Here is a 14,585-nt window from a genome sequence, read left to right as displayed (position 1 = left end):
TAAGTTAGTGTTTTTCTACTTGTCCATAGATTTTGATTGACTATACTAATTGTCGATTCGTCACTCAAAACTCGTTAAATGGATTTTAAAAAAATAACTTAATAACAATTTAAATAAAATTTTTGAATAGTTCTAAACTTACACTTAAAATTTTTGAACTTTAAAATTAAATAATCAAAACAAAAATTTATTAATAGTTTAAGGAGTTTTATACTATTTAAATATGATATAAACACAATAGAATTACAAACCCAATACTCGACAGGGAAAGAGAGGAAAAAATTTGGGAGCTGAGGGACTCAGAAATGGGAGGGCCTATGAGCTGTTCATCCTAATTTTACTCGAAACCTGTTTAGATTGATTGCTTCATAAAAACCCTAGCCCAACCACAATGAGAGTTTGTGTTATACTAGTACTAGGCAACTAATGTTAATGTCGTTCCTTTCCTCCCTTCTATAACTAAAACAATAACACCTCAAATTTCTCAACCCCCAAAATTGTTGCACGCTGTGCAGTATTCTTTCTCATAGATAGTATTTGAGTATTGAGGAACTCATTTCTTCATATCCCCATCCGCAATGCATCGCAATGATGGCGTTTGTTTCACCTCCTCTTCTTTCAAAATCCCTCTCTCTCCTCCCTCCCAAACCCTAGCCTCTCCCCTCTCCAGAGCTCGTCACTCCCTTTTCCAACTTCTTCACTCCCTCAGGAATCGCTCCCTCCCTCCTACCACATCCACTCACTCTCCCCTACTATGCTGTTCGTCTCTCTCTCTAACCGCCCAGACCTACAACCTTGTTAATGCGCCTCTGCTATGTTCCGCTTCCTTGGCCCTGTCTCAACCCTACTCTCCCGACTCCACTCAGTCCGGCTCGGAGGTGCCTCAGAAGGGACAGTCCACTACCACTGGTCGTTACGACGAGGAGAGGGTTTTGATAAGCGAGGTTCTTGTCAGGAACAAAGATGGAGAGGAGTTGGAGCGGAAAGACCTTGAAATGGAAGCCCTTACCGCGTTGAAAGCTTGCCGAGCCAACTCTGCCTTGACTGTGCGGGAGGTTCAGGAAGATGTCCACCGGATCATCGATAGCGGTTACTTCTCTTCCTGTATGCCTGTGGCCGTTGACACGCGGGATGGTATCAGATTGGTGTTTCAAGTATGTTGTCTCAAGCCAAATTCATTTTACTTACATTTTGGTGTCGTTTCTATTTTTTTCCTACTTGTTTTGAACAATCATAGGATTGTAAATAGAGAATTGATATGGAGTTGAGCTGCTAGGTTTTAGGTCATTGCAATGGATAGCATTCCATTTGAATCTAGAAACTGGCCTTGGAAGCTGAAATTTGTCTTAAAGCCTTGGAACAAGACCGTTATTGGTGAGGCAAAGAGGGGAAAACCAATGAAAGGGAGGGTGTCGAAATGTAAAGGATGGTTTTGGCAAAAACAGAAGTAGAAAGTAAAAACAGGGGGAGAAAAGGCTTGTGATTGGAAATGGAAAACATCTGTTAGGTTCCCAGGCCACTATGACTATGACAGACTGTTACTATGTTTCTTCTGGCTGTTACAAGTCTGATTCAAATTCTCAGGGTCGTAGCAGCATAGTGCAGTCTTGGAGACTGCTGCTACTGCAGGACAGTGGCCACTAGTTCACCAGACATGCACATACATATGTCTTTATATGGTCGGGATGGAGTTGGGGGCTTAGGTCAGTGATCTCTTTGGCACTAGTATATTCTTCTATGTTAGAATTTTGGGGAATTGGAGGTAAATTGTCTGTTCTGTGCCCCCTTTGTTCTGTCTTTGTTGTCATCTGTTTCCAGTAAAGTAGAGCACATGCTTACTTTATGGAGTGTCTCTGGGAAAACTTAATAGAATGAGATAGTCTCATAATCATATGTTGCGAGCAAAAGTATAAATGCTAGTTTTGGCTGCCCTTTCATGTTTCATAGTTTTTTTTTTCACTTTTGGTTGAACATTTTGCTCCTGTCTTGGGCATTATATGCCTATAACTTAGGCACATGGAGAAACACAATACTGATTAGTGATTTGGTTGACATTGGCTTCTTGTGGCATAAGGTAGAACCAAATCAGGAGTTCCACGGATTGGTCTGTGAAGGAGCCAATGTTCTTCCATCAAAGTTTCTTGAGGATGCTTTTCGTGATGGACATGGTAAGTTTTTTTTTTTTTTTTTTTTTGCATTCTTAAGTATGGATGGACTTGCTCTTAGATGATTAGCTTGATGAACTGCTTGTTAATTATGGTCATAGGAGGCCTTCATTATTTTCACTTTCGGTGTCAAGCTGTGCAGGAAAAGTGGTAAATCTCAAGCGTTTGGATGAAGTAATTAATTCCATCAATGGATGGTATATGGAACGTGGTCTTTTTGGCTTGGTTAGTACCTTGCCTTTCTGGGTTCTTTAATTTGTACGTGCAAATGTTCTATTTGTTAATCTTTGAAGACAAACCATGTTGTTTAAACTGTCCTTTGCCCTTATAGGTTTCTGGAGTAGATATTTTTTCTGGAGGTATTATAAGGTTACAAGTTGCAGAAGCTGAGGTCAACAATATATCTATACGCTTCCTTGATCGAAAGACGTAAGAAGCTTCCTTCAGTTTGCTTTATCCACACTTGGGTGTGTGTTTACTTAAATAGGCAGACTCTCAAACATGTATATTAGACTCTTGGATTTATTAGTATTGGGATATATGACTGCAAAAGCTTGTAATTGTTTCAGTGGTGAACCAACTAAAGGGAAGACAAAGCCTGAAACAATACTTAGGCAACTCACTACCAAGAAGGGACAGGTGTGACTCTAGGTCCAGCTTTTGTTACATGCATTGACTTTCAATTGATGATTAATCATGAAGCTAGTCTATTCTTATCAAAGAAGAGTGCTTGTGGTGAGCACCACTGTCCTGACTATCTTGTGTTGCTTCCTTTGAATGATCCTCTTATAGGTGTATAGTATGCTTCAAGGGAAAAGAGATGTGGATACAGTGTCAACTATGGGTCTTATGGCAGATGTCAGTATCATTCCTCAACCAGCTGGAGGTGAGTGGGTATATCTTTTAAAGAAGCTTGCACAAAATTGTATGTTGTGTTCCTGAAAATGTATTTCATGTGCATTCTCCTAGTCAGTTTTTGGTTTATTGTTTTATGCATTTACTTGATTAATGCAGAATTTTCAGGTTGAAAATAATGCAATAGCAAGAATGTCTACTGAATTTTATTCTGGATTAGTATTGTAATGGTTGTAAATATTATGTTATAACAGGAATGTGCACTGGTTTTCTGGATTCTTATTATGGATTAGCGTAACTGTAAGCAGGTTATAGTAAACAGCAGTATTAGCAAATTAAATGTTATTTGCTTTGTTTATTCCCATTGTAATTGATGGAAATCTTTCTTAGTGACTTCAAAATAGATATGAGAACAGATTGACATGGAATTTCCTTTAAGCTTTTAGAATATGGCTACCATTTTTATTTGTCTGAAATACTCCCATACTCGCTTTCTTTTTACAAAGGTTTCTTGTATCTTTTTTGAGTGTATGGTCCAAAGAAATTTCCAATGCTTCTAAGAACACATGTTCTGTTGAATATTGGCTTTGGTTGGTTGAGGATTGCTGCAATAAAGTTGAGTATTAAATTAGGAAGACAAAGGCTTTGTACTATAGGTGCTTTTAGTTCTTGCTTTTTTTTTTTTGTGTGTGTGATAGATTATGAAAAGCAATAAAATAAAATAAAAATAATAGTATAAAGGAACTGAAAACAAGGGATAAATAGTCCCCCGAAAAAGAGCAAAAGTGTCAACTAGATTAAGTCAAAATTTTTGATGGTCCGACAGTAAAATTTTCTTTTTTCTACTTTTCAGTTGCCATAAAGACTTATTTTAGTTGCTAGGGTAGTATAAAGTTTTTGTTGAAAACTTGAAACCAACGGAATACATTTGTTTTTTTCCTTTACAGGATTTGATGCTAATTGATTTTAAAGGCATCACATGACGTGCTTTTTTTCTTTTATCTTTTCGATAATAGTTTGCAAGTAAATAAAATTTCAGAGTTTTTCTATGCATTTATTTGTCTATTATCGTTTGATTGTAAACATTTTAGATGCTGGTAAAGTTGATTTGGTAATGAATGTTGTTGAACGTCCAAGTGGTGGTTTTTCTGCTGGTGGTGGAATATCAAGCGGGTAAGTCATGTTAGTTTAAATTGCAATTCTACATGTTCTACCTAATTTAGTTACTGAAGTCCATACTTATTTATCTGTGGTATATCCTAAATTATATTTATGCAAGTGATCTGTAATTTTGCAGGATTACAAGTGGCCCTTTATCAGGACTTATTGGAAGGTAACATAGCATATTTAGTTCCTGGCTGATTCCTTATGTGCCATTCATCTTACTCCTTTTGCGGTTCCATTTGATTTGTGCATACAAATGTTATGTTTCATATCACTGACCTGTTTATGTCGCTTTGAGCCTTTAGCATTGCTTGATTCCTGTCCTATTGTTCTTGAGACTAAAGGGAGAGGAATTTGAGTCTTCTATATGTATCTGATGCAATGTTTTATGCTGTTTATCTTGTCTCATTTGTTATGTCCTATGTGCAGCTTTGCATATTCTCATAGAAATTTGTTTGGAAGAAACCAAAAGCTTAACATTTCCTTAGAGAGGGGCCAAATCGACTCTATATTCCGCATTAACTATACAGACCCATGGATTGAAGGAGATGATAAGAGGACATCTAGAACAATAATTATCCAGGTGGGTTTTGCTTTTACTTTTTAAATAATTGGAAGGTTGATTTCTACGTTGAGCTCTTTTTTTTTTTTTTTTTTTATTACAGAATTCAAGAACCCCAGGGACACTTGTGCATGGTAACCAACATGACAATAGCAGTCCGAGCATTGGCCGTGTAACAGCTGGTATAGAGTTTAGTCGACCACTGAGGCCAAAATGGAGTGGGACAGCAGGTCTTATTTTTCAGGTATGGAATGTTATTTCACTCCATAGGTTCTTTCTTTTTTGGTCAGCTAGGTGTTTGTTCTCTTTTTCCTTCAAAGAGAAGTTTGTGAAATTAGCACCCTACAAGTACCTTTAATTCTGAACGTGAATTTGATATTTTGGGGGATTATGGGTTATGTTTCAGTTATATGATTTATTTATAATATATAAACATGCAGCATGCTGGTGCTCGTGATGAAAAAGGAAATCCAATTATCAAGGACTTCTATGGCAGCCCACTTACTGCAAGGTTTGTATGTCTGTGGCCTTGTGTTTATAGCTTCTATAAGATTCATTTACAGCATTAGTTTGCTGTTATCGGTATTCTTTTAATTTTATTTGCTTGCTTCTAATCATCTATTAAATCCCCGTTTTCTAAATTGAAATCTTAATGTAGTGGTAAGCCTTACGACGATATGTTAGTGGCTAAATTTGAATGTGTCTATACTGGTTCTGGTGATCAAGGTTCCTCCATGGTTAGCATCTGCACCCTGTGGCTTTTCATCACTTCTGACATGGATGGGCCTAACTTCTGTTACATTTGCAGTTTGCATTTAACATGGAACAAGGGCTTCCTGTCATGCCTGAGTGGCTGTTCTTCAACAGAGTGAATGCTCGGGCAAGAAAAGGTGTTGAAATTGGTCCTACTCGCCTTCTTTTAAGGTATTATGCTTATTATTTACATTTTCATGAATTCATGGAACGGTATGTTATAATTGTAATGGTTTATATTTGGATGGTAATCATCCCTGAGCTTAAATTTTTATCCAAAGAAACAAATTGAAGGGGAAACAGTTGGAGAGTGTTGCCATATGGTTTGCTGACTTGCTCTGTTCTTTATTGCTAGTTTGTCTGGTGGGAAAGTGGTGGGAAATTTTTCTCCTCACGAAGCGTTTGCTATTGGTGGAACAAACAGCGTGAGAGGTTATGAAGAAGGTGCTGTGGGCTCCGGACGATCTTATGTAGTTGGATCTAGTGAAGTTTCTTTCCCAATGGTGGGTGCATAAAAATCCTGCCTCTTCTTTTGTTGCTTCATGAGTATCTTGTGCTTGCTGTAAGGCTTCCTTGCACCTAGGCTAGTGTTTAAGGCTCTGTTTGGCAGAGCCATTACAGTGTGATGAGCATGTTTCGGAGCAAGGTTCTGTGTCTGTTCAGCAAAAGTCTAGCAGCACAATTGGACTGCTTCCAGCTGCACTGGTGCTGCACAGGCCACTGGCCTTTGAAGCTCCATTGCTTCAATTGCACTATTGCCTCTCCTTTTTCTTTTTCCAGTTTTACCCATTTTCATTATTCTTTGTTTTCTTTTCAATCCCGACTTGACAGTGATGATAGATGGGAATAAGATAATACAGTTTAAGAAAAAGGAAGAGTGGGAAAGATGCAAGAAAAAGTTCAAAATGCTTGGAGAATTCTTCTATTCAGTTGATTATCTTATTTTATATTTTTGCTGTTGTGTAGCTGGGGCCCGTGGAAGGTGTTATTTTTGCTGATTACGGACATGATCTATGGTCAGGCCCCAGTGTGCCTGGTAAGTCTGTTCTGATTAATCTTCGTTTTCATTTTTTATTTAATCTGCTTGTGAAATCTCTGCCCTTGTAACATTCTTTCTTTCCTATGAACTTTTTGTTTTGGTTTTTCAGGTGATCCTGCAGGGGCAAGATATAAGCCTGGAAGTGGATATGGATATGGTTTTGGCATCAGAGTGGACTCACCGTTAGGGCCTTTGCGACTCGAATATGCTTTTAACGATAGGCAGGCAAAGAGGTTTCACTTTGGGGTTGGCCATCGGAACTAAGAGAGGTTTGACACACAGGATTTTCTCAATTGAAAGCCGTGAACCTTTCTGCTTCGAAGTGTGTACTTTTTTATGTTAATTGCCTTTCACAAGTTCACAATTTTGATGATAATTGTCAATATATTTATAGATATATTATGGAGAAAGAACATGGGTCATGAATGGCATGATCTATAAGTGTATGGAGCTCAGGATTCGATATCTCATCATTTTTTGGCTTTGCTGCATTTCATGCGTCCATTCTATGCCCACTCTCGTTACATTGACCCTAAAGTTTCACCTTCTGGACCGCCAAATATAGTTTGTTTGCATATCAGGGATAACAGTGTTCAATGTAATGATTGGGGTTAAGAAGAAAAAAGATTTATTGATTTTGAAGTTGGATTCCAAAGTGAAAAAAAAGGAATAAAAACACATGGGAGCCCTCTATGAGAGATTAGCTAAAAAAGATGCAAGATTTCGAGTTATCAATGGAAAATATTAGTATGAAAAGAAAAGGCTATATTGGCAGACAAGAGTTTGTGTTGTGCAAGTAAAGCTAGCAAATATTTAGGGGAGATTGACCCCTAGTTTCACTAGTAACCTGTTGATTACCATCAACATTGCTCTTAAATCAATACAGGTGACATATGCTTTGGACGTGCTAACCGATGGAGTAGATTATAAGTAGCTTTGTTTTACAATTTGAATACTCCAAATTTAAATGCCCAAAGGATATTGCGTTTTGTTTAACGTGCAAAATTATGGGATCCAAAGAGCATCTCTGATTTCGAAAGTAATTGAATCCTATCAGCAAAATGCACTGCCGCATTTATAATATCATAAACTTTTATAGTAGGAGATTTGATATGGACTACATCAAAATTTGCACCAAGTCTAAAAAGGGCATTCAAAATTAAAGTTAAACTTGGCATTCATGTGTTACTTATTTCCTACTCTATAAGAGAAGCAATTAAAGCTTCAAGTGCACAGAGTCAGAATTATAGAGCCATCCCACTAGATTCAGCTTCGAGATACTTGCAGATCCTCTCCATAACCTCTCTGCCCTTCACACTATTTTGCATAAACCTCTCAGCACATCGTTGCTCCACTTTCTCAGCCATGGATGCCAGAGTTGATAATGGCTTAATACGAATGCTAGTCTCCTGTCGACAAATGGTCCATCCTGTTGGATTATCTGGGTGAGGATCATACCTTATCTTCTCCTCTACTTCTATAAACTTCTGAAGACTGACATTACGGGTTGTAAGCTGCATTGACTTTGATTGGGCATCAACCACTGTTGATTCAACACAGTGGCAGATGTCCTGGCCAATGATTTTGCGAACAAACCATGGCCCTGGAGCATGGATGGTAAGAGCCCGAGTAGTGTAAAGCTTACCAGAGAGAGGATCGAGTTTGCGATTCAATGTGTCAACTTCTAGAATATGAGACAAGGTACGCTTGTTTTCAGGGTCAGCAAACTTACGCCAAGATGCAGAAGTTACTCGCTCCCATGGATGTTTGTAAATGTGCTCTTGCGCATATGCTTTCACCATCACGAAAGCTGTTTTATAGATAAAGAACAACAACTCAGGCCACATAACAGTGTGCATCCATGATTATTCAGGTAGACTTCACTTCATCTCAAATGAAAAAAAATACGAACTAACATTCAGAAATCAGGTTGATTCAGGATTTTGTATTCTTCACAGCAATTTTAAAAAATTAACTTGGTCAACTTCAAATTCAATCTCCAATCAAGTGTAAATTTGAGAAATAATAGCTATTACTTATGATGCCTACAATATCATCCACATCGTGCATAAAATTCATTTCAGACAAACATTCGTGCCAGCATTATCAAATTAAAAATCATAAAGTTCATATAACTATGCAGTAATTTACATGACAGAATCAAGCTCCAGGAGCTAAACCCTAATAATTAAAAGAAACAAGAAATTCTAAAAACAATTCAGCATCTTTTTCTTGAACTTTCATCATGATCTAAACAAAAGAGGCTAAAATTGTGTTCTAGACATAATTTAGCAGCAAAACCTGAACTCATAAAAAATAAAACAATTTAAACCAAAGAGAAAAAGGGGGAGGGGGGGACACCGATCTAAAAGATAAGCATCCAAAATCCACAAAGACCTAGAAATTAATTACATACATAGATCATCCAAAACTGAACAACCCATGTATCAATTGGATTACAAAAAAAGAAAAATGCCAGAGCACGAGCTCAAGTCCATCTTAAAAAAAGGGAAAAGAAAAAGACAGATAAATAATCTTTAGTATAACCAAAAGAGCCTCCAGCCATTAGTTAGAGTTGATTACAAGTGTGATCATTATTAAACATTCATGAAGAATGCATGAAGATCAATTAACAATAATAATAATAATAATAATAAGAAGAAGAAGAAGATGATAAACAGTAATGAATAAGAAAAGCAGAGAGAATAAAACGTACCATAAAGAAAAGCAGCGAGGAGAGTGAAGCCCTAAAAAAGATCTGAGAAATGTAGAAGAGGAAAAAGTTGGATATTGACGGTGATGGATGGCAGGGCCTGTACTAAGAACCTTGACGGTGTCGTTTTTATTGGAGTATGTATGACCGGCCTTTTGAGTTGAATTTTCTTGCAGCCCAATTTTTTCTTCTCTTCTAGATTCTTCAATACGTTTAGGGCAAGTCAATGTAAAAATAAAATAAAAAAAACCAGAGGTTACAATAGATGTAAATATGAATATTTTAAAAATTATTGACCAAATTAATTTTTGTTGAAAGATTTTCCCATGTTCTTCAAAATTACATTTAATTTTTCATTTATTTTACCATCTGAGTCTAATTTTAGTGAAGTTGACTGCCGTCTGCCCCTCAAGGACGCCTAAGTTTCAAGGCTTTGATTGCCTGGTGTTATTTGGGGCTTATTTCTCTCATCGTATTTTATGGGTTGTCTTGTCTTCACCATATCATCAATTCATCCCAAGTTTGATTTTAAATAAAAAAAGAAAAGAGAAGTGGCGATAACATCAATACTCTACATTAAATGAATGTACATCAAAGTTACAGCTAGCACAAATTACTTTATTTGAATTCGGGCTCTGTCCAAGGCCTGATTTGTTTTTAAGATGGGCTTATTTGTTTCCAAAACCCTTATTTAAGGCCTTGTTTTTTTGGTTTAAACTCTCTGCAGGTAATAATATAAAGGGTTCCACTCGAAGTTTTAACTTCAAATTTTACTTAGGCTCACTTGTTATTGTAAATGCCTCACCCATGTCCCTCTAGACTTCCTCGTATGTATATTTTTAAAATTTTTATCAAATATTTAGTAATTTTATATATAAATATTTCCTTTACTACATTAATATATCTTTACTAAAATTAAATATATATTATTTTTATCATTACAATTTTAGAGAAGAAATTGATAGGATTTTAATTTGTTTAAGAGCCATTCTTTTTTCTTTTTCTTTTTTTAAATCACATCTAATTAACATCATGCATTTTAATCAGAACTCGAGTGGATAGCTCAACCCTAAAACATGTCTATATGTATGGTAATAATAGTATATATGGTTGCCAAAGTCACACCTAACTTAAAATATGAGTTTCAAATTTTGTCCAAATCCGTTTATATATTTAAATATCCTATTCTGGTCCATCTATAACCACCCATATTTTAAAAAAAAAATAAAATTATATTGTTTCTATTTAATATTTAATAATTATATATATATATATTTCTTTTAGTATCATTATATGGATTCTTATTAAAATTTTAAATACAAAAATATTTATTTATTTGTTTTGATAAATGGGAGAAGGAAATGAAATTATTGAAAAAATATTTAATTTTTATATTATACAAATTACACCATATAATAAATTTAAAATAAATTATTAAGTCCAACTAAACTTAAAAGTATAAATATTAGAGTAGGAGCTAAAGTCATTATTTAAACATACTTATTGCTGAAACCATATTTTAGAATTAATATTGAAGGTTAGATGTTTAATTAATACAACACAAATGGAGTTTTGATTAATACTTAGATGTTATGTGAAATAAATCAGCGGCAAGTCAAATTATGTATATATATTAAAAGACATAATTATTAGCTTGGATGGAGTGGTATAATTTGGATAAAAAACTATGTATGTAAAAGGTAAATAGAGGATTCAAGTCATATTCATCATCATAATAAATATAGAATGATTTTTTTAATAATAAACTTAAATATAATTAAATTATGTGAGACCCACTTAATGGGTACATTTACATTTATATCTTTAAAATTATAAAACCTGAGTAATGGATTTTTCTCAAACTTTAGTATTCTACTTTTTAAATGTACATCATTTGAAATATTTTATATACACTATTAAAACATATAACTATATTTCTATTTCTATTTCTTGTGTATTACCTTTTCTCAAATAACAAAACTATTGTTATAAAATATTCTAATCACTATTACAATTTAAAGTACATCAAAACTTACCCTTATTTATACATTTTTTTCTTTTCATCCTTTAATTTACTTTTTATTTACAAAATTATCTCTCAATTAATTTCATCCTCAACAATTTTATCTTCAATTATTTTATAAACCACAAATGTATTCATCTGTTTTACAGTTTAGATATAATTATGTTCGAATCAGAGTAATATTCAAATAAAGTCCTCTCAAACTTGATTCAAATGTCCAGAAAAGAAGTTGACTTTCATTTCTTTCAACTACTTGCCAATTTAAAATGATGATTATGGATAGATAATATTAGTTTAGAACCATATAGTACATGAATTCTTTCATGTTATCAAGCTCTGCAATGAATTATAATACACTTATAAAATATATAATTTAAATAAGTAATAACTTTTAAATATAGCAGTATAAAAATTATGTAAACATTGTATAACTTAAATAAAATAATAGTTTTTTTGTAAACGGCAATTTTCTTTTATTTTAAAGAATAATTTTAAAATATTTTTTAGGTTTAGGGTTTTTAAATATTTTGATAAAGTTAAAAGTCACATACACCCATTTAATAGTTATTACTAATTTACGAAAAATAATTTGTATATAAAAGAAAGATTTTTGAGTTTTTCTTAATTGGATTACTGTTTTATTAACTCTTGATGTTGAATTATAGCATAGATTAATTAACAAAATAAATGAAAAAAGAAAAGAGAGAAAATATTATTCATAATTTGTGAGGTGAGCATGTGGTAATAAATATAAAGTTAATTTCTCCAAAAAAGCACTTGAGATACAACTGCAAACCAAACTAAAAAAGGAAAAGTTCGTACCAAAATAACTGTATGGTCGATCATTAATCATAAATTGTGGAGTTTGAATTTTGATGATATCAATCAGACGGTCGAAAATGATTGGAAAGGAAATGAGATGAAACATGAAACAGGGTGTGGCAGGTCCCACTTTTGAGCTCAAACAAAACAAATGTACATTGTTGTATCCCACATTAACCAAGATTGAATTGAAGCCTCTTTCTCTCTCCAATGAATCCCATGCAGCGCATCATTTCATTATCTTTTCACTTTACACCCTTCTTTTTATATCCAAATAATTCAATTTCTTGCTCCAAACCAACTAAGCTACTTTTCTTTTTCAAGTTTAAAATTTATAACACATTTACATAATAACACTTGCAGAAAAAATATTATCAAACAATCCATTAACTTTGTTCACATTATATCCATATCAATATTTTTAAAACATTTAAAAGTATTTTTAAAAAATTGAAAATTATTTAAATTATTTAAATCTTGACATGTCATTTATATAATAATCTATGTGTATGTTGCATTAACAAATTTTTTCGTTAACAAAAATAAAATAAGACAGAAAATTTAAACCAACCTTTTTTTATAAATAATAAAAAGGGAGGGGGGGGTCGTTCTATGTGGTGAAATCATGGCCAACAACAGCATCATAAAAGTATATATACTTTTTTTCTTTCTTTCTTTAAAGTACACATATATTCCTAACATTGACATATGGGGTGAGTGGAGGGAATATAATTACTGGTTTAATTTTCTCATTGCTTTTTTTTTTTTTTACCATGAGCTTAGGTGGAAGTGGAACCTTACATTTTCTCCCACCAAATCATGGCAGACAGGAATACATCATACTAAAAACCCAACTTCAAAAGGCATAAAAATTAGGTTTTGTGTATGCGTAAATATATAAATAGTTGGTGGGGTTATAATCTCCAACTGGACTGAAACGATAGCAAAAAGAAAACAGTAGAAAAGATTTTATGTATCCTAAAGTTGTATGATATGGGGTTTGTAGGTTTGTGGATCCTTTTCCAAAGTATATATATATGTTTAATCAAGAAGATGCCAACATCTAGAACCCCACGAAATGCCTTTCTTTACCACTCTATTTATATCTTTCAAAAAAAAAAATTTATATATAGCTTTTATTTGTTAGCTAACACCCTATTTTCTCTTTGCTCAATCCCGTGAGTCTTTTGATGGAAACATGCAATTCCAAAAGAGATTCTATGCAAAAACAGGAGCCATTAGATAGGAAATAGGACATGCGTTAATGTTAATTATCTATGTAATAAAAAATTTTAAAGCAACCCTTAATATCATTCTTAAAGCAAATTAAGGTCGAAGCCCAATGGTATATATTACTCAAATTTTGAGAGTTAGCTTCCTTTTTTGATATACATTTCTATCAACTAGTAAGGAGTTTTAAAAACTTCGACTTTCGTATGTATAATATTTCACTTTTTTATTTTCCATAAATTTGATTCATAATTTTTAATTCAAAATAAAAAATCATTAAACTTATTTTGGAACATAGGGTGTTTGGTAAATAGGATTTTGAGTCTTTTTTTAGTTGATTTGGATAAAAATAGAGAATTGAGTAGTCAAACCTTCTAAATGCAGTGTTTAATGAATAGAGGTTTGCAAGCGTTTGTTGAGCTAAAACCTCCAAACAAAAAACACATGGATGGACAAATTTTTTCACAATTGATTAGCAATGAGATATGTGGAATGACATATATGACTATATTTGCTAAAAAATTACTTCATTTGTTAAATGCTTTCAAACCTAATAGGGCTGCAAAAATATCAGTAGCCTTCAATCACTAATTAATTTATTTTCAATCTACTTGTGTAAAATAAATTTTATCCAACTTAAGAAATTTGTTTATTTAAATTTTAAAAATATTCACTAATTAATTTCCATAATAGATGTTATAATTCCTTGGTAGTAGTGTTTTATTTCAATAATTTCACTCACTATAGACTAAAATATTATAAAGGAATAAATACTTAACAATAAAATGTGTCATATCCTTATTTGTCATTTTACACATATCAACTTTCAGCTATTAGCTTAAATATATGAAACAATTTTAAATAAATAGTTAATAGACTCAATTAATAGAATCATTTAGTTAAACCGATCACTGCAATTAATTATCGATCTATTCTCAAACGGGGCCATAAATTTTTTTATATAGAAAAAATATGGAATGAATAGGACATAGAAAGAAGAAGGAAAATGGATGGGTGGGATGTGAAATATATAAAACAAAAATGTTTTCAATTATTGCCTTTTTCTATAAGCTATGCAAAAGATTAACTTAAATTTAAGTGGAGAAACACTTTTTTAAATTTGGTTTTATGTGTCAATAGTTTCGGTTAAATATTTGCATAAAACTATTTCAAATATTAAATAAAACATGACTAAGAAAAGTAGTATACACAAAGGCACTAAGGTGGAAATTTGCATCGTATTTGAATGTGAATGAATT

The 14,585-nt window shown here is 33.2% G+C and overlaps 2 protein-coding genes across 2 annotated transcripts; one reads left to right on the top strand and one right to left on the bottom strand.

Annotated features, from left to right (window-relative positions):
- The first annotated feature begins 231 nt into the window (after positions 1 to 231).
- On the top strand, positions 232 to 7,029 carry LOC108473987 (outer envelope protein 80, chloroplastic). The gene is made up of 16 exons (XM_017775828.2): positions 232 to 1,154; positions 2,075 to 2,168; positions 2,308 to 2,390; positions 2,497 to 2,594; positions 2,735 to 2,804; positions 2,958 to 3,051; positions 4,112 to 4,193; positions 4,318 to 4,353; positions 4,614 to 4,767; positions 4,850 to 4,990; positions 5,187 to 5,257; positions 5,405 to 5,483; positions 5,555 to 5,670; positions 5,855 to 6,002; positions 6,466 to 6,535; positions 6,648 to 7,029. Exons 1-16 carry the CDS (start codon positions 579 to 581, stop codon positions 6,800 to 6,802), a joined length of 2,067 nt encoding a protein of 688 aa, XP_017631317.1. The 5' UTR covers positions 232 to 578; the 3' UTR covers positions 6,803 to 7,029.
- Positions 7,030 to 7,612: 583 nt separating this feature from the next.
- LOC108470733 (uncharacterized) lies at positions 7,613 to 9,748 on the bottom strand. Its single transcript, XM_017772175.2, has 3 exons — positions 9,618 to 9,748; positions 9,255 to 9,453; positions 7,613 to 8,348 (listed from the first exon to the last, which is right to left on the bottom strand). Exon 3 carries the CDS (start codon positions 8,338 to 8,340, stop codon positions 7,783 to 7,785), a length of 558 nt encoding a protein of 185 aa, XP_017627664.1. The 5' UTR covers positions 8,341 to 8,348; positions 9,255 to 9,453; positions 9,618 to 9,748; the 3' UTR covers positions 7,613 to 7,782.
- Between the last annotated feature and the right edge of the window lie 4,837 nt (positions 9,749 to 14,585).

Source organism: Gossypium arboreum, chromosome 5 (genome assembly GCF_025698485.1).
Source record: "Gossypium arboreum isolate Shixiya-1 chromosome 5, ASM2569848v2, whole genome shotgun sequence".
NCBI lineage: Eukaryota > Viridiplantae > Streptophyta > Magnoliopsida > Malvales > Malvaceae > Gossypium > Gossypium arboreum.
This window is presented reverse-complemented; position numbering and strand designations above follow the sequence as displayed.